This window comes from Anabrus simplex, chromosome 2 (assembly GCF_040414725.1).
Source record: "Anabrus simplex isolate iqAnaSimp1 chromosome 2, ASM4041472v1, whole genome shotgun sequence".
Taxonomy (NCBI): Eukaryota; Metazoa; Arthropoda; class Insecta; order Orthoptera; family Tettigoniidae; genus Anabrus; species Anabrus simplex.
Genome location: NC_090266.1, coordinates 198,896,115 through 198,922,908, shown reverse-complemented (window position 1 = coordinate 198,922,908; position 26,794 = coordinate 198,896,115). Strand labels below are relative to the sequence as shown.

General features: G+C 39.3%; 2 protein-coding genes across 4 annotated transcripts in view; one reads left to right on the top strand and one right to left on the bottom strand.

The window, feature by feature from the left end:
- Positions 1-26,794, top strand: part of DEF8 (differentially expressed in FDCP 8 homolog) — a 312,159-nt gene that overhangs the window by 225,172 nt on the left and 60,193 nt on the right. For all 3 annotated transcript variants that reach the window (XR_010859239.2, XM_067140496.2, XM_067140497.2), the window contains one exon: positions 1,903-2,124. Coding sequence is in view for 2 of the 3 variants with exons in the window: in XM_067140496.2 (XP_066996597.1) it covers positions 1,903-2,124 (222 nt within the window). In the remaining variant the exon portion in view is untranslated. The remainder of the gene's footprint in view (positions 1-1,902; positions 2,125-26,794) is intronic.
- Positions 15,576-21,319, bottom strand: LOC136864004 (uncharacterized). The gene is made up of 3 exons (XM_067140498.2): positions 20,768-21,319; positions 20,075-20,255; positions 15,576-15,835 (listed from the first exon to the last, which is right to left on the bottom strand). The coding sequence occupies exons 1-3, from the start codon at positions 20,996-20,998 to the stop codon at positions 15,576-15,578; spliced, it is 672 nt and encodes a 223-aa protein (XP_066996599.2). The 5' UTR covers positions 20,999-21,319.

Here is a 26,794-nt window from a genome sequence, read left to right as displayed (position 1 = left end):
GCCCATACTTCTGGCACTGATAGTCTGGCCACAATAAAATGTGCTAATTGAAGGTGCCCAAATACCTCAGCCTCATGTCGGTAGATTTACTGGCATGAAAAGTAACTCCTGCGGGGGAAAATTCTATCACTTTGGTGTCTCCGAGAAGCATGAAAGTAGTTAGTGGGACGTAAAATCAGTAACATTATTATTACAGCATAATTTCTCCACTGTGGTAGCTATCTCTAATTCATTTGCTAACAAGTATACATTAAAAATTCCTTAGAATTCTGATTTCAAATATGAGCAGTAGTTGTTTCAATTTGTGGACATGCATCATTACCTTTGTCGAACTCTGACTGGCTACTTAAAAGCATGTGTATGATCATTGCAGATACCTTCTGAAAGTGATATAAAAACTGGGCCCGTCACTATGAAACCTTGAGCTTTGCAGCCTGCTGCTTACGATAATTACCTTTTTAAACCAGTCACTATCGTTGCTGAGATCTGATGCATGTTACTTTGAGGAAGGGTTTAGGATATTGTATTGAAGAAGTTAACAAGACATATCTTCAGTTTTTGTTAACTATCTCAAGGTTAAACATTACCAGGAAATTAATGACAATAATAATAATAACAATAATGATAATACCTTGGAATTCATTTCCAGCTATGAGGATTATTTCCTGATGTTGACTTGGCCACATTTCTGTACTCATTCCCCACTGCCTAAGACAGCTCTATTGTTAGCATTGATTAGTGCCAAAATTATGTTAACTTGGTGTAATTATTGACAGATATGATTAATCTTCATTAGGTTGAGAAGTAAATATACACTACCGGTATACTGAATATTTGTATAAGTTCAAATAAATGTTATACTTTGTCTGTCTGTCTGTCTGTCTGTCTGTCTGTCTGTCTGTCTGTCTGTCTGTCTGTCTGTCTGTCTGTCTGTCTGAAAGAATTGTATTTGAATAGCAATTTCTTCTACTGCTCCATAGGGGTTAGGTGGTCATAGTAATGGCCGTGGGGATATTAGATACAGTATTTTGTATCAGTATAGGGAAGATATTTAGAAACGAGAGTGCGTCTTGAGAAGCTTGAGAACTTTGAGAACTTTTCAATGTTTTGCTGACAGGCACGTCTCGTGAGCCTCTCAAAAAGACTAAGCACACTTCTGACTTCACGTGATGCACGAAGAGCAGTGACATCGTGGTGAACCGGGTGAGATAGGAGGTGTTTGGTCTTCCATTCACAGCGAATAGCACAGAGAGCGCAGCACTTCTCATTTTGATTCATAAGGGGTTATGAGATTCTTGATATTTTGTTTGCCGGTCTCGAGACTCGTTAGCAAGAATTCCTATCCCTACGGTAAAGTGTTGCATAGAACATCACTGGGTTCCCTGGGTGAGAGAAGGAAAAACAGAAGAAAAATTCTCATCCAAGACAGTGCACGAAAGTCACTATATAACTCGTATTTGAATGACACAAATCTAGCTTTTAAAGTCCACTGAGAACTGAGAAAATACAGTTTCGATAATGAGAATTCTGCCCAGCGGATTCCACTGTGTTGTGAATAAATGGTCATTAATTAAAGAATGTTACTATATAATTGGAAGTGGTGGGGGTCGTGGTTTCCCATTTTCACACCAGGCAAATGCTGGGGCTGTACCTTAATTAAGGCCACGGCCGCTTCCTTCCCACTCCTAGCCCTTTCCTGTCCCATCGTTGCCATAAGACCTATCCGTGTCCGTGCGACGTAAAGCAACTAGCAAAAAAAAAAAAAAAAAAAGTGGTGGTGGTTTTTTTTTTTTAATTACTGCATGTCCTTGCCAATAGTTTAATCTGTTGTGGTAGATACTGAAGTACTGGAATTAATCCATTTACTATGTGTCACTGTATTTTTTTTTTTTTTCATTTCAGAAAATTCGAGAGGATATAATGTTGATGAAGAAGTATTTTGTCTCTTGCAAAGATGCTTCTGAAAATCGATTACTGTGGCATTTGAAGGATCATCATCATTTCATAGATGGCATGGATATGTACAGCTTACAAGACCTAATTGATGTAAATTCTGGGAAACTTCTGGAGTACCTGGAAAATGTTCGATCAGTGTTTATTAAACACATCAAGGAAGACTGCAAAGTATGTATGTTATCTATTTTTAGTTTTAGATTGTGTAGTGCAGTTATTTGGGGAAGTTAATATTTACTGCATTGTTTGATAGTTCTTGAAAACTGGATGAGTGATTGATAGCCTTGTTTACTGAAGGTGGATTGCATTGATAAATATTAGTTCTTCATTTCTCCCAGGGGACATAAAATCCATTGCACATAAACATCTTAACATGGATAGGCATAACTGCAGTTTAGAATTGTGTAATTCTTGTGTATTCCTTTCGGTATTCAGTAATTAACGGCAGTTTTTATTCTGTTAGGGTGTTGTAGTTAAAAATAGAGTACAGTACAACTAAGTGGTATTGTACTATAGTAGTATATTAATTACCTCATTGTCGTGTGATCTTTGTGTACTATCCTAGACAATATTTCTTTACTTTCAATTCTTTTTTGCACATAAAAATTATTTATTTTTCCTTTTCTTTTCATTTTTCTGTAAAGAATGGCTAAGGAGTACAAATGTAGGAACTGTGAGTGTGGCCAGGCACTAAGGAGTATGAGGGAGGAGTTGGGGAGTTTGAGGGACATAATTAGGATTCTCTCAGAAGTTAGGAAGGAAGGTAGGCCTCCCTCAAACAATGTACAGGATACAGTAGGTGTAAAAGAGGGATGGGAAGGAAAGGAGGGGAATTGTAGAAGACAGGTGCTCTAATGTTCTAAGGGGAAGGAGATTGCAGGCTAAGGGCTCTTTTCAAGATCAGAATTCAGGACAGGTGTCTGTGAGAAATCAGTATGAGTCACTGCAGGTAGAACGACATTAGGAAGATGAGGAACACGGAACTGTTGCTGAGAAGTGTGTAAGTAGGAGGAAGGGAAAAGGTAGGAAAGGGAAATGTAGAGTAGAGGATAGGAAAATACAGGTGGAACAGGATCATTGGAGGGAGAAAAGGGAAGAGGAAGTAGCTTCTGCAGCTGTCAGTAAAGATAGGGCCGATGCAAACTTTCCTCACACCCGACTTCGTAGCACCTCCTCCCAACCTTTTTGCTATTTCTTCGTAAGTATAACCTTCTTCACGGAGTGTTGTTGCCTTAGTTCTTTTACTCGGTGACCAATCAGCACGTTTTGGTACAGGAAACATTGTTTTCAATACTGTATTCCATCTCAACTCAGTTCACTTTAGAGAAATCTTACACTTCAACAACAACAATAATTTGCTGACTATTAATGTTACCAGTACAACAATGTTTTCTTGTTAAAACAATGTTTATATGCTATATGCTACACTCAGAATTAGAAGGTAAAGGAAAAGTTCTCGTCATAGACGATTATTTATAAATTTCCCTGCAAACACTTCCGGTTTAGCTGATATGAATTATTCTAAAATTAAACATCATCATCATCATCTGTTGTCCCACAGCAGCAGGGTCCACTTTTATGGATCTTCGATTGCTACTTCACTCAGTCTTGGGCATCACCTGGATGAGTGCTGCAGATTCTCAGGTCCTTGTTGATACTTTCCTGCCATCTTTGCTTGGGTCTGCCACGTGGTAGTTGGCCTTCGACACAAAAGTGATAGGCTGTATCGGCAACTGGTCTAGGTGCTGCTCGTAAGATGTGGCCAAACCATCGTAATCGCTCTTCTCACATTTTATCTGGAATGGGAATGATACCAGACTGCTGCGTGAGAGTATCATTTCGGTTGTGATCCTAGAGGGAGATGCCCATTTTCCAGTGAACCATGCGCATTTCCATTGCATGAAGTCGACTTTAGTTAATTTTATCACAGGGCAGCGTTCCGTGCAATATAACACCACTGGACGTACAGCAATTTGGTAGATCTTTGACTTCAAGTGGTTCGGCATTCTCTAAAAGTAATAACTCTCAATACTTTTTTTCTTCCCAAGTCATTGGAGCTTTGGTAGTACTTGCCTTGTATACTAATGTTCATTAAAACAGAACACCTTGAAAGACTAGAGATAGGAAGTTCATATTCACAGGACATGTTCATTATTATGTTCTGCAGAAACGATTAGCATTTCACTCACCTAGGTTCAGCATGTGTCCTGTTGCCTAGTAGGCACTGGGTCCTCCATTGGCCTTTTTCATACCTGATGGCATTGACGCGTAAAAGGCGCGAATGACATCCTGGGGTATAGCCATCCATGCTGCATTCACCTGGTTCCACAGTTCATCTTTGGTGGGTGGCATTGGGTCACAGCACCGCACCCGTCGTTTCACCATATCCCACACATTTTCGATTGGTGACAAGTCCAGTGATCAGGCGGACCAGGGCAACAGTCTGACATCCTGTGACAACAAGAAGGCACATGTTCATGCAGCAACATGTGGTCGCACATTGTCCTGCTGAAATATGGTGTCATGGGTGTCGTGCAGAAAGGGTATGGCTACGGGTCGCAGGAGGTCATTCATGTAGCCTAGGTCAAACTGGTCACAGTGCCCTGGACACGCTCCAGCTGTGATTTGTGGTTCTACCCAATAGCACTCCACAACATACGGCTTTGAGTTGGCGCTGTACGTCTTTTGCGAATGCAATCAGTGTGATGTCTCTCCCCTTGTCTGCGGAAAACCAAAATGCGGCCATCGTTTTCAAACAAACAGAACTTGGATTCGTCCGAAAACACTATCTGCTGCCATTTCTGTTTTCATTGACGTTGTTCCATACACTATTGCAGTCTAGCAAGTTTATGCACATTAGTCAATGATAGGCGGAGAAGTGGACAACGCGACAGTAACCGAGACTGTAATATACGGCGGCGGACTGTCACTCCTGATAGTGTACTGTTCCACTGTTGCGCCTGAGCTGAGGACACAGATCTGTCCTGGAATGCCATTCGGATGAGGTGTCAATCTTCTCGAGGGGTGGTCTGTGTGGTGCGACCAGACCCATCTCGTCGTGTTCTGTGGCCTTTTGTGAACCATTCTGTACACACCCGTTGCACTGCCGACACACTTCATCCCACACGAGCATCGTGTTCTCTCATGCCAATAATGCTCCCTCTTTCAAACTCGCTCATTTGACGGTACGGTTCTCGCATACATCTGCAAGGCATCCTGCACGGCTGCTCAAGTCACACTGATCCATTACCTTTGGTTTATAGCAACAACGAGAGCTGCAGGCTCATTTTACCAGTCGGTGGTAGTGCGCTGAGATATCGATGTGGACCTTGAACCTGAGGGCCAACGTGGTTCAAATGCTAATCATTTCTTCAGAATATACTATTGCACGTGTCCTGTGAATATAAACTTCCTATCTCTAGTCTTTCGTTGTTGTTATTATTTGCTTTACGTCACACCAACACAGATATGTCTTACAGCGACGATGGGGTAGGAAAGGCCTAGGAAATGGAAGGAAGCGGCCGTGGCCTTAATTAAGGTACAGCCCCGGCATTTGCCTGGTGTGAAAATGGGAAACCACGGAAAACCATCTTCAGGGCTGCCGACAGTGGGGCTCGAACCCACTATCTCCCGATTACTGGATACTGGGCGCACTTAAGCGACTGCAGCTATCGAGCTCGGTCTCTAGTCTTTCAAGGTGTTCTGGTTTTTATGAACATGAGTGTATTAGCAGTGATAGTTGACCACAGTAAAAACTCAAAATGGGTCCACAATTTTCTGCTGCTGCCTTCAGCAATGGAGGATAGAATAATAATGGTAGAGTCATTGCTGGCAAGTAGACATTGTGCGAGATTAAAGGAGCAGGAGGAAAGACAGACAAGAGAAAGGCAGGTCTTACAGCAGCTGTGTTCACAGGACCCATATCAACATCTACCCCTTCTTGCTCTGTCCCCTGTGACCACAATCACTGTAAGACCTGCCGTTTACACATACCAAGCACCACTTTTACCAGCAGCATCGCCAACGAGTCTCGCTTCATACGAGGTCGTCTTGACTGTACTTCATTAAGCATCATCTACCAGCTTCAATACAGACTCTGTCCTGTTTTCTACATTGGCATAACTAGCAACACACTAGCTAAACGTATATGTAGTCACTGCAATACTTGCAAAACCCCAAAATTTGATCTTCCTCTTCCCATTTACACCCAGCACCATCAAACCATGTTTGATTAATGTTTCACAATTAAGATCCTCAAATATTTACCTCCAACTTCCCACACTTTCACCCTTAGAGATTCCAAAGTGGGACATCAGCTGGTTGGTGCTCAGGTCCATTGAAGCATTCAGGAACTGCACCTTTTTACCTTTCTCTCGTTTGTCTGATGCCCCACTAGCAAGGTTTATCAGAGATTAGAATAGTAATAAATGGGCTTTGTGTAGCTATGGAATAAGATGTTGATAGTTATCTTACCTCCTGATACTGCAGCCCTTGAATTAGCTTGAGCCCCCTTGCAATTTTTTTGCCACTTGTATCCATTGCCTCGCACCAAGCAACTTCCAGTTCTCCAACCACTTCTTCCTCGGACAGCCCATCTTCCTCCTTCCACCAGATTTGATGAACAACGTCTTCACTTCCCTTTTCTATTATCCTGTCCACATGTCTTAGCCACCTCAACAGTGGTTTTTTTCTTTCTTTATTTGTAATACAAAAACTGTGTTAGAAATGGTAGTCTTACAGGTTTGTGCCATCTGAAATGAAACAACCTGCTGGTAAACATGATCTTTTATTAATAACTTTCATAATTTCCTGAAGAAACCATGACTAAACTTATAGTGCTAAATGTTATAAATTTAATTTTGCCGATATATCTCGTTCATCACCAGACTGTCCACTACGTACCACTTTATATGGAGTATTAGTGATGGGATAATTGAATATTTTTAATAATTGAATAATTATCCTAGGTCTATCCTGTTCCATCGTTGCCATAAGACCTGTCTGTGTCTGTGCGACGTAAAGCCCGTAACATATTATTTTCGGAAGGCTTATCAGAGACCATTTGTCCTACCCGCACACTTCCTGTAAGGGATTGGAGATAGGTAATTTTAATTTCCCTGTGATGGGATTGATGAGTTGATGACAACATTTGGATTACTTTTCATTTGATTATTTCAAAAGCATTCGCTGTTCAATTGCCCTGTTCATTTGAGGGAATTTGAAATGAATAGCCGAAAAAATAATTGAATGGAAAGAAACCAATAACCAAAAATAATTGAATAAGATGAAATAATCATATAAGCTATTATTTTGTATTTGATTATGCCATCACTATGGAGTATTATTTTTTGTTACCATGTTACTCAGAAGTGTTATGTAGCTCGAAGTGTTGGTAGTGAGTTAGGCGGATAGATGAAATTAAATATCATAGAATATAGTGTCATCAGACTACTCAGAAAGAAGAAAAAATGTAATGGAAAGTAAAAACAAAGAAAAACAAGATTTACATAAATGTAGGTGGGAATGAAGAGAAAGCAATCTATATGAAGAAATCAGGAAGAATGAAATAACTGGTTAGTGAAAGGGTTAGGTCAAAAAGGAATCTATGATACCATTGTTAACCATCACTTCAGCATTTGTCCAGATCCACCATTTATCATTCTCCTACTAATCCCCTGTGGGTGGGGGATGCAGATGAAGAATACACCCGTGGTATCCCCTGCCTGTCGTAAGAGGAGACTAAAAGGAGCGACCAAGGGATGATTGACTCAGAACCATGAAACTACTTGTGATTAGTACCATCACGCGGGCAACACCATAGGTCACCTTTACTTACGAGTAGTACCTCTCTGTTTGGTCCTCAATAGTTTTGTGATTCGTAGCAGTCCAGTGGGGTTCACTGTGGGTTTCCAGTACCTGTGATTAGTACCACTAAATGCGGAACAACACGGGCTTACGTCCCGTGATTAGTACCATTATGTGAGACACACCACAGGTCTGGGCATTGCCTCTGGTTAGTAACACAATATGAGCGACACCATGGGTCTTCGTTGCCTATGTTTAGTACCCGCTATGTGAGGAACACCACGGGAATACCGGCACCCGTGATTAGTACACCTAGGTAGGGAACACTATAGGTTTGCGTTGCCTATGAGTGGCAACATTATGTGAGAAACCCCAGAGGACTGCGTTACCTGTACGACATACAATATTTGTGAGTAGTACCATAATGTTTGGAACGCCGTGAGTTTACGCACCTTTGATTAGTACCACAACTTGAGAAATACTGTGGTTCTGCTTTATTAGCGAGAAGTGCAATTATGAGGGACCATTGACATGGATATTGAATGCTTTTAGACAAGCATCATCGATTCAGGATTGTGCTTTGGAAGCAGTCCCTTGGTCATTAATATTGTTTCTGGAATTGAGGCATTACGGGTCAGATCCACTGATTGTTTTAAATTCATATTCACCAATTCATTCTTCATAATCACGTTTTGAATTCTGGTTATTGGATGAATTTTGTACTTTTAAATTGCATTTCGTCTCATTTGATACCATAGGGGCCGATGACCTCGATGTTAGGCCCCTTTAAACAATAAGCATCATCATCATTCTCCTACTATGCTCCATGGACAGTTCTTTCCAAAATATTTAGTGTAGCTTCTTTTCTCTGTGTCAGACTACCAGTGCACAGCTCTTAGCATGTATTGGTGGATCGTAACCTTCGGCATACATAATATCGGAAGGATTTAAGCTGTCTATGTAATATATAACGACATTGATTATATGGGGAAATTAAGTCACGGTACATCAGTGGTGATATATAATTCTTACAATGTGCTGTTTTCTGGTGTGCTGGAACAAGATTGTTGCTTTCATCATCATGTCGCACAAGGAAGGGTGATGGCAGTTGTTTAGGAGAATAGAACAAAACTACTTTCGTTTTGTTAATGAACAGAAACACAAACTCCTTCCAAAGATTTAACTGCTGTGGTGCAATGCTGTGGATGGGAGAGAGAGGAATAGGAGGGACAGTGTATGTTTCTCCTAATCTACCTGCAAGCAGCACAGCGGTTACAACTCGCAAGCCAGATTTGTGTTGTCCACTAGAGTAGATCACATCTGTGTGGTGTGGGAGTGTGTTTACAGTGTGAGTAAGTTTCTACATTACGGTCACCCTTGGCAATGAGAGTGGCAGTACTTGTGAAACTGTTGGTGGATTATTTTAGTATTTTTGGAGATGCACCTACAGGCGAAAAGCATGTTATTTGTGAACAAATAAAGAAACAGTTGTCCTCAGAAGAAGAAGAAGAAGAAGAAGAAGAAGAAGAAGAAGAAGAAGAAGAAGAAGAAGAAGAAGAAGAAGAAGAAGAAGAAGCTGTAATAGCAGAGGTGAGTACACTCATAATCGACCACGAACCTACTACGCTGGCGTAGCAGGGGTCGAGGTGATACTCCCAGGTGGCGGATAGGGGGGGTCCTAACCGGCTTGCCGGTGGACTTGAGCGAAATAAAATTGCTCTCGTTGACTAAACACACAACCCCTTGTGGGTTGGGGACGCAGGCGAAGAATACACCCATGGTATCCCCTGCCTGGCGTAAGAGGCCACTAAAAGGGGCGACCAAGGGATGATCGAATTAGGACCATCAGACTACTTCTAATTAGTACCATCATGCGGGGAACACCATGGGTCGCCTTTACGTGCGAGTAGTACCACTAAGTTAGGTACACAGTAGGTTTGTGGTTAGTAGCAACAGTATGTGAATCAGGATGGGTTTTACAGCACCCATGATTAGTACCACTACATGCGAAACACCATGGGCTTACGTTGCCTGTAATTAGTACCATTATGTGAGAAACACCACAGGTCTGGGCATTGCCTGTGATTAGTACCACTATATGAGTGACAGCATGGGTCTGCACTGCCTATGATTAGTACCCACTATGTGAGGAACACCACGGGATAGTATGAGTCCCTGTGATTAGTACACCTATGTGAGGAACACCAGAGGTTTGCATTGCAAAATAAGTGGCACCGCAGTGTGAGAAATGCCATAGGTTTGCGTTGCATGTGCGTATTACATTACCCATGAGTAAACGTAGTACCATAATGTGTGGAATACCATGAGTCTGCGCTACTTCGGATTAGTACTGCAACATGACAAATACCATGGTTCTACTTTACTGGGCGGTAAGTACGATTATGAAGGGCCGATGACCTGAATTTTTGACCCCTTTAGCCAACAAGCATCATCGGTTCAGGATTGTGCTTTAGAAGCAGTGCCTTGGTCAGTAATACTATTGTTTTACGCTAGTTTGTGGGAATGTGGGGCATTGCGGGTCAGATCCACTGATTATTTTACATTCATATTCATGCATTCATTTTTTGTCATCATGTTTTGAATTCTGGTCAGTGGATGATTTTGGACTTTTAAATTGTCATTACATTTCGTCTCATTTCGTTCCATTAGGGGCCGATGACCTAGATGTTAGGCCCCTTTAAACAACAAGTATCGTAATCATAATCACTTGTAATCGATGAGGAGGCATTGCATGAAGAAAGTGATAGTGTCATGATGGTGAGTGGTGAAGTTAAGTCACCTGTGGTGGGTGCCGAGGAAAGCAGCAGTTCACCTTATGAGCCATCACCTCCATTGATATCTGGCTGATGCATACAAGATATGCACAAAACAACCAAGGGGAAAAAGATGGAAATTTTGATCCTCACCATCTATGTTATCCTGGATTAGCAGTTGATGTAACACCTAACCTGAAACTATAACAGTCTCGGTACAGAAAGGAAAAATAGAGTAGAACTGTGTTACAAAACATCGAAAACTCACTCAAACAACCGTACTCATCAGCTCCAAATGGCTTGCCTAAACCGTGAAGTGCGTGACCATTTTATAGCAGAGAGACAGGAAAATGCCATGATGGATGACCACACATTGCAACGCTGGGCAAGGAAATTTAAGAAGAGAATTGACCCAAACAATTCCTGGCTGTTCAAAGCTTCCAACTCATGAGTAAAAAAAGTTTAAATGACATAATAAGATCTTTCATTGGAAAATAACCCACAAAGATGGGAAGTGATTAGGTGAAGGGACTGCTGATATTGAACAAAGAGCTCATGAATTCATGAGAGAAATCAGGTCTCTCTTTGAGGAAAAATGTTTGTCACTAGATCAAGTTGTGAATGCCAAACAATCAAGATTTGATAGATAGTTGCTATCTGGACAAACTCTGCAGCGAAGGGAAGCAAGCACATGTTTGGTGCAGTTGGATCCATAGCGGCAACCACACACACTCATATGATGATTCCAGGAATTGTGGCGGATGGTCAGCTGCTACCTACTTTGTATGTCCTTGTATTGGAGCCTACTGACCATTTTCCAGTAAATATGACCATCAGTTTACTGAACATCAAAGCGTTTGCAAGCAGATCTGATAATGTCACCAAATGAAATTTAAAAGGTTTCTTAGAATAAGCAATGTGTCCAGGTATACAGGCATGTACTTAAATTCTTCTTTTGATTGACTCCTGGGCAATCAATAGAGGTGATGAACTATGTAACTACATAGTTACTGAAGGCATTGAATTCATCAAGAAGCTAATTCCAGTAAAGTGTACAGGCATTATACAGTCTTCCAAAGTTTTCCCCTTCCATCCATGCAAAAATATTGTGAAATTTATCACGATGCAGTTATGGTATCTTCTGACATTGACATATGGAAATTTCTATAAAATAATTTTCCGCCTTGTCAATACTTTATACACTTTTATTCTATTTAATTACCGTACATGTACATGTTTCGAGAGCCTCTGCTCTCTTCCTCAGCGGTGCCAAATACTAATTATCTTAGGACTATGGTTCATTGTTATCATATTTCAATTACATATTAAAATATATGAATTTTAAATTAGTTGCAATATTACTCTAAGTGTTTCTTTTGCCCATTTACATTGTCATTTGTCACATATTTTACCAGAATTTTACCAATCATCAATGATAAAATCTAATTAAATTAATCTCTCTATGTTAATTTATGTCCTTATTAATATCTGAAAATAGTAACTCTTTCTTCATCTTCTACAAAATCTATAAAATCTATCTCTATCCTGAATTATAAAATAACAAATAATAAATAACCACTTTGTAAATTAAATTAATAAACTACATTTATGAAGTTTGTCATTTTTTAAAAATATTTCTTCTCTCTTCTTTCTTAACGTCTGCTTTAATTTTCTAGACTTCTTATGAATCAGAAATTTTCTCCTCTTACTCTCTTCCAATTCTTCATTCATTTAATTTATCCGCAAATTGAAATGATGTGATGTTTGTCTGAACCCAAACAATATGTCCTCCTTCCCTCCTTGTTGCTACTTTGCTATTGGTTGCGCGATGATCTGCTCGTTGTTTCTAACCGTCAAATTCCTTAAATAAACAAATTCAGTTCGTCTTGATGTCAAATTTTAACCTTGCTCTCAATATATATTTATGCTAGTTTGAAAACAAACATGTTCTACTCTCTGCTGTCAATGACCTTGTCAATGACATCACATCATTTCAGTTTGCGGATAAATTAAAGGAATGAAGAATTGGAAGAGAGTAAGAGGAGAAAATTTTTGATTCATAAGAAGTCTAGAAAATTAAAGCAGACGTTAAGAAAGAAGAGAGAAGAAATATTTTTAAAAAATGACGAACTTCATAAATGTAGTTTATTAATTTAATTTACAAAGTGGCTATTTATTATTTGTTATTTTATAATTCAGGATAGAGATAGATTTTATAGAAGATGAAGAAAGAGTTACTATTTTCAGATATTAATAAGGACATAAATTAACATAGAGAGATTAATTTAATTAGATTTTATCACTGATGATTGGTAAAATTCTGGTAAAATATGTGACAAATGACAATGTAAATGGGCAAAAGAAAAACTTAGAGTAATATTGTGACTAATTTAAAATTCATATATTTTAATATATAATTGAAATATGATAACAATGAACCATAGTCCTAAGATAATTAGTACTTGGCACTGCTGAGGAAGAGAGCAGAGGCTCTCGAAACATGTACATGTACGGTAATTAAATAGAATAAAAGTGTATAAAGTATTGACAAGGCAGAAAATTATTTTATAGAAATTTGTATATAAGTCAATATGGACCAAAACGGTGAAAATAGTCAATTAACATATGGCACAGACAACACTTCTTATACCTTCAATCATTTGTCTCTTTCTAGTTCTCAGCAGTAATATATCAATCAGATTTGCATTTCTTCTTTATTTTTATTTTTCACTGCAGCCACACCAACGACTTCCTGCATTTTTCAAACACCCCTGAAGTACTGCCTTGGAGGAGGATTAACAAAAGAGTGTTTCTGTGAGAAATGTGACCAACCTGCTTTCTTCAGATGTGTTCACTGCGAGAAATGTGCATGCATGGACCATACTTTTGTTGTTGACTTGCGTATTTTTTGTCTCTGATCATCTCGTCAGGTCAGAAAACCCTGTTGTCAAGTGTTTGATATCATATTTTTGACTACTTGTCATATGTCATTCATTTATTTCATAATAATTCATATGATGCCTCCATAGTCATAGTATTTTCATCACCACTGTGATGATCTCTAATTGTAATATAACAGCTAAAATTTATATAGTGTGTGTGTATTTTGTTTCACTGTTAACTGCCCTGTATATTAATATAATTGGCACAACAATATATCATTACCCTCCCTTGTAAGTCTAGTCCTTGGCTTTGACAGTATGAATGTGACAGAGATTTCAGGAATGTTAGTAACACCATGAATGGTTTGTGTCTTTTAGGATCAGATGATGTATATGTTTCATTGGGTTTAGCAGTCTGATATGTAATAGCACCTTCTGGTGCTGTGAGGAAGGCAGTAGGAAAACCAAAATATTCATTACTCCGAAACGTTCACTGGACAGAGTTGAAATTTCACTCAATGATTACTTCTTTATGTGCTAGATACACAAATTTCTGTTCACATTCGTATCATACCCCGTCACCATAAGACCTATCTGTGTCGGTGCGACGTAAAGCAAAATAGCAACAACAACTACGTATCATACCACTTCTGAAGTCTACTATTTGTAGAAATTGGGTAAACTGTTAAGATCTTCTTGTAATATTCATTGGTAGCCTCCAGAATAACCCGTACCAGTGCAGGGCCCTGTTTCATAAAACATATTTCACTAATATTATTAGTAAAAACCAATAATATTAACTAATAATATTAGTATTGTGTTTCATAAAATTATTAGTTAATAATATTAGTTATTAGTTTATGAGTCTAAATTATTAGTAGATGTTCCTAATAATATTAGTAAATTGTTTCATATACAACATAACTAATAAAATTTACTCATATTATTGGGATTATTTCTATTGGTGTATTTTGACTCATATTTCATATTATTAGTGAAACCAAAGTGTGTGGTATATTGATATATTGGCATAAAATTGTGAAGATCAGTGAAATGGTTGACTCTGATTCAAATAGTGATGAGGAGAGAGTTTATATTCGCCGTCCAAGAACTTTTAGACCAAGAACAGCCTATACTGGTATGGAACAATCATATGAATACAATGAGAGATTTAGGTTAGATTACAGAACATTTGAATATGTGCTTGATAGGATTGGTAATATCTTAGAATCTCCCACTGCAAGGAATGAAGCACTAACCTCAAAACAGCAGCTTCAGATTGCACTACACTGGTTAGGTAGTGGTGCACAGTATCATTGTATTTCTGATATGCATGGTGTTTCAAAAGCAACAGTCTGCAGAGTTGTGACTGCGATAAATAACACTCTTCTTCAGGATGTTGTACGTTGGCCAGCTGACTGTGGTGAAGTAGTTGCCAGATTCACTGAACTTGGTGGTATTCCTTTAATTTGTGGAGTACTTGATGGAACACTTATCAAAATTGATGCACCAAGTGCATATGAACCGGCATTTGTTGATCGACATGGGAAACATTCCTTGAATGTTCTGCTAGTATGTGGGCCAAATTTAGAATTCTACTATGTATGTGCAAACTGGCCTGGCAGTGTCAGCAATGCTAGGGTTCTAAGATTAAGTGGCTTGAACAATAGGATGGCTAATGGCTGGAGACCTTTCCCTGGTGCAGTTCTGCTTGGAGACTCCATCTATCCTTTAAAATCTTGGCTCATACCACCAGTAATCCGAGATTTTGCTAGTCAGTCTCAACAAAGATTTTTAAGAGCACATAAAAAAACAAGGAGGGTTATAGAGTGTGCAATAGGACTCCTTAAAGAAAAATTTCCTGTCCTTAGCATTGGTATGCGATTAAATCCCACCTTTGCTTGTAAAGTTATCAATGCTTGTGTAGTACTTTGTAACCTGTCAAGACGTCTAGATAACTACATGGCTCCTGAAATGGAAGAGGATCATTTGGAGCAAGAGGATATTCAGGAGGGTGAGGAGGTTCCAGTCCAGGCTCAAGAAAAACTTCAATTCCTTTACGACCACTTCGTGTGAACAGACATTGTGATGCATAAAAGACAAATCATATGAACACCCAACACAGTAATTTTGTGCTTTTTATGATTTTTATTTACACTTTTTACATCTGAGGCTGAACTACAACAAAGTTACCATCATTGTTTTCTACAATTAAATATTCGTTTGGTACAGAAAGTTCCTTTTTCCCACGTTCCTGAACACCACTTGTGAGGGGTGAATGCTCAATATTGAGTAAATTTTCCTTCTCCCACACCTCCAGCTCCAGCTTCCGGACTTCAAGTTGAAGCTTCCGTTTTTTGAGGGACTCTATTTCTTTAGTTTCCTCGGGATGCTGGAAGAGTACCCTCTTCTTGACAGTACCTATAAAAAAAGGAGAAAATTAGGTGAAAGTTAAGACTTACAGTTAAGCTAATTTATATTGGCTAATGTTTAATAATTTATTCCCACTATTGATCTCAGGGTACCCATTTTATGGACAAATTTAATCTTTCAATTTAAGACTGTACCCCAGATGCAATGATCGAGAGAGACTGATATTAGATGCGACGTGAGTCATACGCAGCGAGTAGTAGTTTGAGAGAGAGAGAGATGGAGACAGATAGAGTGCGCACGTGTGGTAGCGAAAGACATTTAATGAAAAAGACATACCGGTACTTGTGGTAACCGCTTAAAGGAGGCAGCGCAAGAGACGTGTGATGTATCTAGTATTACATGTGGTGTAGCTTAAAATTCACTCTTAATGAAACGTAATTCCAGACCTTGATAGAAAAATTAAATGTTCATAGATAATAACTTTTTCCCATTGATTTGTGATTGCCTCGGGGGAGCCCGCCAACCTTCAGAGGCTGCATCCCCAAATAAGTACGGAGGGCCCCAGCCAGGGTTATGAGTGAAGTCCACAATGGTAGCTACGGTGGAGAAGCTGGTACAGTGTGTCTCGCTCCCAGAGGAGCTGGTAGTCGACATACACACTCCGGGCGGTGTATTCATAATCTCATGCTGACTCACTGCATTGCCATGAGGAGGTCAGTTACTATACGCAAACCTTTTCTTGAGCCCTGAGCTCCCTAGTGCTGAATCGGTAGACCTCGGTTATCTTCGATATCCATATTGGCAACCTTTGAAACACAAACTATGCATTGCTGTGCGACATCTGGCGTATACTTTACGAACTAGTACTGATGTTGTTTACACAGCAAAGCCAAACTATATAATAATTCATGCTAGGAACAAGATTTGCATCGAGAAATGTTGTATAATGTTAAATAATGTATGTTTAACAGAGTTGTTGGCGTAAGATAATAAATGTTTAGAAAATTCATATCGATCGATCATATTATCGATTCAATTCAGATTTCATTTCCATCCAGTTGGCAGTATAACCGGAACCGTCAATGCTCCCTCCTTACCCCTCACCCCGTAAAAATCGGGCTCAAGAAAAAGTTCGCGTATAGTACTCGAGTTTGTGTGTCGTGGGAAGCCGTGAAGCGATACATTTGTTACAAGACCATGTGGGGCTGAATTACAGTAGAATTAATTAGATTAATTACATTACTACAATGTTGAAATGCCAGTTAAATTCATACTAGAGCAAAGAATTCTTATGTATGACACAGATGTAAAAACCGACTCATAAAGAGGTGAGTAGGCAATTTCAGAAGAGATTTCCCGGGGTTCCTCTTCCAGGTAAAGAAACAGATATCTCGTGAATAAATTAAGAGGATCACTTAATGTTGTGATTCCTAAACTGAAACGAGGGATTCTATTAGAAAAAAATATCGACATGAACACATCATTCGTACGATCTCCCACTACATCTGTACAATGTGTTGCACAAGAAGTCGGTATCTCAAAATCCTCCATACACAGTGAAATTAAAGAGGTTAGTACTCATGATGAAGGCTGTTGGGTGCATGAGTAAGCAATAAATGTAGTAATAGTGGACACAGAATACGTAGAAGGTTATGAATATACCGCTCAGAACATGCATGTAGTCTCCCGGCCATGCTGGGAGTGGGACACACTGTATTTGGAACAATACGGCTGATGGAACATTTGAGCGGTTCGTGCAAGTATGTCTCTCTTTTTCATTCACTCTTCTTCATTACTGCATGTGTTCACTATCTGTCTCTATCTCTCTCTCAAAATACTACTCACTGCGTTCGGCTCGTGTCGCGCCTAATATCAGTCTCACTCGATCATTACGTTTGGGTACAGTATTACACTGAAAGATTAATTTTGATGTGACAAGTCATTTCCCTGTGTTTTCCATGCTTTCCCTATTTTTCCAGAAAATGGGTACCCTAAGACTAATGACAGGAATAAATTGTTAAACACCAGCCTTTATAAATAATCTGTAATAGACACATATTCGGCTATTATGTTTTAGTCTCTATTAGAGACATCTTCAGCTATTTTTTGTCCTAATTATTATCAATACCGTGTGTAATGTGTTAGTCCTAAACATATAAAGGCCTACAATAAAATAGGTACTGGAAGGTGGAACACACTCCATTACAGGTGAGCAAAAGTCAATGCGGGTATATATAATGAAGTTAATAAATTGTATAATATGGAAATGGCATCACACTTGTATCATGTCAAAAACGACACCATTCACTAGCAAATGAGCATTGCACCCATCACTGAGAAAGCACAGGAAAAGCATCTCAAATGGTATGGTCATGTCCTGTGTGCCGCATCTGGAACAGTTTGTTCCTTTTTTTTTTTTTTTTTTTGGCTAGCGGCTTTATGTCGCACCAACACAGATAGGTCTTAAGGCGACGATGGGATAGGAAAGGGTTAGGAGTTGGAAGAAAGTGGTCGTAGCCTTAATTAACGTACAGCCCCAGCATTTGCCTGATGTGAAAATGGGAAATCACAGAAAACCATCTTCAGGGCTTTCGCAGTGGGATTCGAAACTACTATCTCCCGGATGCAACCTCACAGCCGCGCGCCCCTAACCGCATGGCCAACTCGCCCGGAGCCAATTTAACTCACTCCTTTGAAATTAATGGGCAACGTCCACACGAACGTCCAGAGCAAAGCTGGCATGACACAGTAAATGATACGAAGACTCTCATGTTAAGACCACACGATGCCCAAGATCGTGCAAAATGGCGAACCTTGCACCAACGGGTAAATGCTAGGAATAATAATATAAATTTGTAGGCCTAATTTCCTTGTAATCGTTGAACCAAAATTTAAATTATAATATTACAGATTAAAAAGACAATAACTCTTATCTTCTTAATGTTTTTTTTTCAAACGCCCAATGTTTTAAAATCTGCCCATATAATTTACATACCGTAGAGGTGCTCAAGTATTGTCAATCAATCAATCACTACTGATCTGCACTTAGGGCAGTCGCCCAGGTGGCAGATTCCCTATCTGTTATTTTCCTAGCCTTTTCTTAAATGATTGCAAAGAAATTGGAAATTTATTGAACATCTCCCTTGGTAAGTTATTCCAATCCCTAACTCCCCTTCCTGTATGTTTAGTCCTCAGCCCGAAGGCTGGTTGGATCCTCAACAGCTCCGCCATCAGCTGTCATAAATGGCCTAGGCATCACTGAAGAGGCGTACTAGGGAAATGAGGAGTGAGGTAGTTTCCCGTTGCTTTCCTCACTGAGCCAGAAGTTGCTATTACATATCAGTTTGCCAAGCCCACTGAAATGCATGCACCAACTGACCCTATGAGCAACATTTTCACACCATTCATAACAGGGACTGGCTGCATAAGCAATGGCTTTACTAGTATCACTCATACCTCAGTCACTTTCATCTTGTCAAAGCCAAGGGAAAGCTGAGACAGATCAATGAAAGTAACAATATTGCTCTAGCCCATACCAGAAGACATAGTGCACTGTAAACACTATGTCCTGCCAGCAAAGGCATCTCCCCTTCCTATAAACGAATATTTGTTCCAGATTTTCCCTTGCTATTAAGGAGAAAATATTATAGAAAAAGGAAATTATCACAGAAAAGAATTCTACAAATAAAGTACTGTGTCAGTGGTGTGTTTCTTTTGTACACACTAGTTGATCAGCTTACATATTTAACGACACTTCCATTTGCAACAAGAACTGGGAACGTACCCAAGTTTCTGAACAATAATCCACACGTTTCTGTTATGAGCATGTTTGAAACTGGCATGCTCACTCGTGCCAATTTCAAGAAAGGGTCCCTGATGAGCACAGGCATTAGAGGAATGACTGATGGCTTGCTGTGAGCAATGTAGTCAATTTTTGTTGGTTGTAGTGGCTGTGTACAATGGGATTGCCGATGATCCACTTCACAGATTTATATTTTATGATGAAGTGTAGCTTTTTTGACATATGATACATTTATTTCAACTTCTTTATGCCATTAGTGTTCATGCAAAATATGTTTCAAGATGACTATACCAGAGTATGATAAACATGCTCAAGCATCACATTATTATGTACAGTGTTCCACTAAATGTAATCCAGGGAAAACAGATCTTGGTTACTAGCGGGCAGCCTGAGCCTGTAAGTTTAAAGTCACACAAAGAAGTCGCAGTCAAGAGGTGGAATTAGATACCAGAATACAGTCTTAAGTTAAATCATTTCCAGCTTACCTCTAGCCTTAGGTGTCTCCTGCTGATGCTGGAGCTCTCCATTTTGCCAGCTTCCATCAATTTCAGTGGCAGATATAGGCCTACTTTCTTCCAACGCCACTATATAGTCACTGGTTGAAGCGGAAGTTGGTCCCATTGTAGGAAGAACGATTTCTCCAAGAGAATCTTCTGTTCCGAATCCCTGTAAAACAGGAGATTCTCTTCCGATAATGTCAAGAACCAGGTGGTCTATGACATCTGATTTTTTGCTACTTCCTCCCCCACTTCCTGTCTGATAAGCATTATCAACTTTTGCCTGTAAATAAAAGAAACCATGTAAGTCTAGAAGAAGGACATCCTGTTGTAACTGTCTATAGTAAAGTACTACCTACATCTATTGTATACAATAATTTTTGTATGCTTTTTTGCATATTATAACAAAGATTTATAAATATCACTGGAATTCATTTCAGGTTATGTTCTGCTCAGTCACAGTCATAAAAACACAAAGGATGGCTGTATGATGCATAAAATTAAATGACTATGCGTAGTATACAGCACAGTAAACTATACTGCGGAGCTAATAGTCTCCTTATTTCCCCCTCTCCCCCTTTAAAAAATATCGACACCCAGTTGAGAAAAGGGTGGCTTGAAGTTAGTAAATAAACACTAACATAACCTCCAACTTAGAGAAAAACAACAGCTAAAACTTACCACTGTTCTGCTCCTCATGTTAGGCCAAGTAGCATCCCGCACATAAGTGTGATCTTTGTCGGCTGTGACCAGCCCAATAGCCACAGCATAATCCCGCAGTTCCATCCATGCTTGCCTCTTCGAGTCCTTTGTCACGGTTAGTGAAAAGGCTCCGAACAACTGCCCCTTCAACTCCAGCACTTTTCTAAGGAAACTTTCTTTCCTGACATTATTGTCGTTTCTTTTACCCATTGTAGCCTATATAAACTGACAAGAATCTGAAACTGCACTGAATAGCCGGTTCCGGATGTAGTCAAACACAAAAAGCACAGAGTATGAGTGGGTCAAGCGCTAGCCTACTGCAAGGAACGAAAACAAACTACTGTAAGAACATGCAACAAATCGATTCTAACCTCAAACTGTATCAGCTGACTAATGAACTAATATTATTAGTGAAGCCATTTTATTAGTCAGGCATACATCTTTATGAAACAGAATTTTGACAACTAATAATTTGTTTTATGAGTTCTAATATTATTAGCTAATATTATTAGTTAGTTTTATGAAACAGGCCCCAGAACTGAACAAACACAGAAAGAAGTCTATTTTCAGAGATTTATCATGTAAATGAAAAATGAAATGGCATATGGCTTTTAGTGCCGGGAGTGTCCGGGGATAAATTCGGCTTGCCAAATGCAGGTCTTTTGATTTGACACCCATAGGCGACCTGTGCGTCGTGATGAGAATGAAATGATGATGAAGACGACACATACACCCAGAACCCATGCCAGCAAAATTCCAACCCTGCCGGGAATCAAACCCGAGACCTCTGTGACCAAAGGCCAGCACGCTAACCATTTAGCCATGGAGCCATTACGTAATATATTGTCTAAAACACCTGAATTGCATAAACAGAAAGTGTGAAGTATTGGAGTAAACTGACCAGCAGTCCAAGAAAATTATGATTGATTGATTTATTTGTTTGTGTGTTTGTTTGTTTGTTTGTTTGTTTGTGTATTTATTTATTTATTTATTTATTTATTTATTTATTTATTTATTTATTTATTTATTTATTTATTTATTTATTTATTTATTTATTTATTTATTTATTTATTTATTTATTTATTTATTTATTTATTTATTTATTTATTTATTTATTTATTTATTTATTTATTTATTTATTTATTTATTTATTTATTTATTTATTTATTTATTTATTTATTTATTTATTTATTTATTTATTTATTTATTTATTTATTTATTTATTTATTTATTTATTTATTTATTTATTTATTTATTTATTTATTTATTTATTTATTTATTTATTTATTTATTTATTTATTTATTTATTTATTTATTGCATCTTCACAGTCTCTTATTATCACATCACCTCCAACATCACATTCACTGTCACTTTTATTGTCCAGAAAGTCATTATCTACATCACTATCGACTAAAAACTGTTCAGTTTCATCATTGCCACAGCACCTCCTCTTTCACAGCGCAGCCATTTTTGTTGTTATGGTCGTAAGTAGTGGTGTGGAAAGGAGGCAGCCATGTGGGTGATTGAATCGTATAATGCGATTACAGTGCTCCTTTGGTGGTCTCCTCTACTACCGACAGAGACAAAGCAGTTACGGAACTTCGGAGGTTAACCCGAGGCCCACCTCCTGTTCACAGCACTACTTCTGACTGTCTGGACATATTGGGCTTTGATTTCATACACACGTCCATGAATGCAGGCACCTTATATAAAGCGTTGCCTACATACACAGAAATTGATCTACGTCACTGACATTTCATAGAGTACCACTTAACATAAAACGTATAGTCATTCAGAAAAATAAATGCATCCAAGCATTTAATATTTTTTATCAAAAAATGTTAATTTATCGAAATACAATTCCTATCTGATGTAGGCTAGATACAGACCCTGTGAATACCCACAACAATCTACACTGGTAGGAAAAAACATGCAACATCCTTAAGTACAAGGTCATTTTATTCACAAGCGATGTGACAGGTAGTTCATCATTGCAGAAGTATATAATTACAAATTCAGACCAAATGAAACACGTCACAGTAAAGGGTGCCCAAACAGTTGCATCGTGTATCCCATCTGGTGGCAATGCATGCGTGTATTCGCACATGCAAACGATCATAAAGGTGCCGAATGGCACCCTGCGATAGATTGTCCCAAGCATCTTGCACTTATTGATGAAATTCGGCAATGGTTCTTGCAGGCTCTGGAGAATGCATAAGTTCTCGCTTCATCATGTCCCATACGTGTTCAATTGGCGAGAGATCTGGTGATCTTGCTGGCCAGGGCGGTTGTTGTAGAGCACGTTGCGTCGCAAAAGTTGCATGTGGATGTGTATTGTCCTGCTGAAAAAGCACATCACCTTCCTGTTGAAGAAATTACAGTAGCACAGGGACAACAACCTGTGCAATGTAGCGGGCAGTGGTTACGTTACCCTGCAAAAACACCAACTGTGACTGTGAGTTGTAACTGATGGCCTCCTACACCATGAAGCCTGGGGTGGGACTTGGGTGTCATGGGCGAATGCACACTGGAATAGGCCACTCACCAGGACTATGCAAACACATATACATTCATCACTTGCATACAGACAGAACCTACTCTCATCAGTGAAGACAACAGAGCGCCATTCCTCTCTCCAGTTGACTCTGTCACAACACCAGAATAGCTTGGCAGCGTCGTCGTGTCAGTGGTAGCTGGCCAGAGGCACACGTGATCATAATCTTGCTGCAAGCAGACGGTTCCCAATGGTCCTTGGTGACACACAGGTTCAACATGACTGGATTTGGATGATGTTTGGTTAGCCACCGTTGCTCGCACAATGCGTTGATCTTGACATGCGTCTGTACCAATCGGACGTCCGGAGCCTGGTCTACGGGTGTGGGAATGCTCCACAGACCACTGCTGAAAGCAGCGACACACTACCAATATATTGTGCCCAACATGTGCAGCAATCCATCGGTACGTCCATCCAGCTTCCTGCAGGCCCAAAATACAACCCCATTCAAATGGCTGCACTTGTTCAGCAGGAGCACGCATTTGTCGGCAGGGCATGGATGTAGCCTGGAGGAATGTTCTAAAAACTGTTCACCTTTAACCTCAGCACAGTTACTGTCTGCAGAGTCAGAATATAGTGCGCACGGACAGGCCTGCTGAGTGTTATCTGATCGCTGATGTCTGTGACAAATGAATCACTAACACAGCAACTCATCTGTATGCACATATTATACCCTGGTGCCACTGAACACGTTCCTTGAGGATGTTGCATGGGTCTTTTTCTTCCAGCAGTATGTATAGGTTCAGTTGTTTCTCAGAAAAGTGTACTAGTGAAGAACTTATACAGTAAACTGCTTGTGAAAGGTTACAAATCTCAAAATGCTCCTGGAATACAGTACCCCCAACCCATGTTTAGTGCAATTAACAGTGACTTAGCATGATATTTGTTGCTAGAAATTAGAGATGAACTCCCATGTGCCCATACGAATTTGGTAGAATAATGTGTTATGGACATAAACAGTTGACTCATTAAGTATTGTTCTGTACTATAGTATCAAAGGGTATATAGCTTGTATAGTGTCCTATATAACTGGGACTAGTTTCGACCCCATTATATTGGGTCATCAATGTTTTAAATTTGGATTGTAAATTGTGACATTCTAGATTGTTTACTTTATTATTGGTTATATGTCAGCATATGTATTCAAATTGGAGCATGGCTGAAGATGAAGTGGATGAAGTAATTTTGGATTGGTTATAGGTGGATCACTATTTCCACAGAAGAACTGCCACAAGATCTTGTGGGTGTCACCTGGTCTCTGGACAGAAAACCAAATTGATCACTTGGCAGTAAGTAAAAGATGGAGATATTCCACTCCTGGATGTGAGAAATAAACTTGGAGCAGATGTATGGAGTGACCATCATCTTATGATTGCTGATATTTGATTGAAGGTGACAGCACCAGTAAAACGAATGAAACATTTCAACTCAGGGTAATTTGGAGAACTTGAAGTGCAAAATGAATTTAAGATACAATTGCAGAATAGGTTTGAGGCCCTCGCTGAACAACCAGATGAAGAGGTAAATACTGAATGGAACACAGTCAAGGAACTCTTTCTTGACACATGTGAAGAGATAGTGGGCTACAGAGAACCAGGCAGGAAAGAATGGATATCGGATGGCACTTGGGAATTAATCCAAAAGCGAAGAGATTGCAAGGTACTGTTCATTTCCAGCAGAACAAGAAACCAGAAAGCAGCAGCCATGACAAAATACAGGGAGGCCATCAAGGAGGTTAAGAAGAGAGTGCGGAAAGTTAAACAAGTGTTTACAGACCAACAGGCAACACAAGCAGAAGAAGCAGCAAGGGTCACCAATAGCAAGGAAGTATATGCCATTACAAGAAAGCTTTCTAGGAGGAACTTTTCAGGGGAGAAGCCAGTCAGAAATGCAAACAGAATAGCCTTGACATCTTGGATACAACATTTGGAAAGATGGAGACAGCACTTCATGGAAGTATAGTCCGCACACCTTTTAGCGATATTTCTTTGTACGGGGCGGTGGAGTAAGGAGGGAGCTCTCATGGTTCCAGTAATACTGCCAACTGAATGAAAATGAAATCTGAATTCAATCGATAATATGATCGATCAATATGAAGTTTCTAAACCTTTATTATCTTAAGCCAACAACTGTATGATACACACTTTATATAACATTTCTCGATGCGAATCTTGTTCCCAGCATGAATTCTATAGTTTGGCTTTGCCGTGTAAACAACAACAGTACTAGTACGTAAAGTGTACGCCAGATGTCGCACAGCGTTGCATAAGCGATTCACAGTTTGTATTTCAAATGTTGCCAATACGAATCTCGAAGATACCCGAGGTCGACCTATTCAGCACCAGGCTGTCCATGTATCGCTAAAAGGTGCGCGTGCGGTACTCTAATCTCAGTCAGGAGACAAAGAAATAAAGGACGTGAAACCATTTTGGAGGATCCAGATATCTCGGTAGAAAGCATCTAGTGTAAATAACTTTATCCCAGGAGTCCTAAAGGTAGATCCATATTCAACAGGAGAAATTATGGAGCCACTTGTAACACTAATATGGAACGAAGAACACCTTATTGAGGAATGGAAGGAGGGTGACCTCAGATTGTAATAACTGGAGGAGAATAATGGTGATCTCATCTGGGGGAAAAGTTATGTCAACAGTCATATTGAACTGAATAAGCAGTGCCATTGATAAGAGACTCCGTCAAGAACAAGCAGGTTTCAGAGAAGGTCGGTTTACTGTGGATTAGATTAACACACTGCTGAGTATCAGACATCTTTGTATGTACCTTACTTTTCATTGTTTTTGAAAAGGCTTTTCATACTGTCAACCACAGGAAAATGTGGAGAACTATGGAAAAGTTTGGAATCCCACAAAAGATAGTCTGTCTTACACAGGCAATGTATGATGGATATAAAAGTCAGGTAGAACATAAAGGGAAGCTGTCGGGACCTTGTTCTGTGAAATCTGGAGTAAGACAAGGATGTCTACTGTCGCCAGTCTTGTTTATCATGACCTCCTCTCCATTAAGAGCACTAGAAACTTTCAACTGTTCACAATAATATTGGTTGAATGTGAGATTGTATGTTGAGAGGGGGCAACGAATAGAAAGTGTGGCATTCAGTGGGGACTAAATAACGGATTGGAAGAACTGGATTATGCAAATGATCTCTGTTTTCTTGCAGAATGTTTTTGCGACATGGAAATCAAACTGAATGCTTAAAAATAGAAGCTACGGAAGTAGGCTTAAAGATAAAATAACAGAAAACCTAAGGAAATGCGCATAAACTATTGTAACAATTCTAGCTTTACTCTAGTTGGAATGGATATAGAAAGTGTTGAGGAATTTTGCTACTTAGGAAGGTGAATCATATAAATAAATCCAAAAGAGCTTTAGCACAGTTACGACCAGTATGGAGATCCCTTCACATTCACATAAAAAGGAAGCTGAGAATATT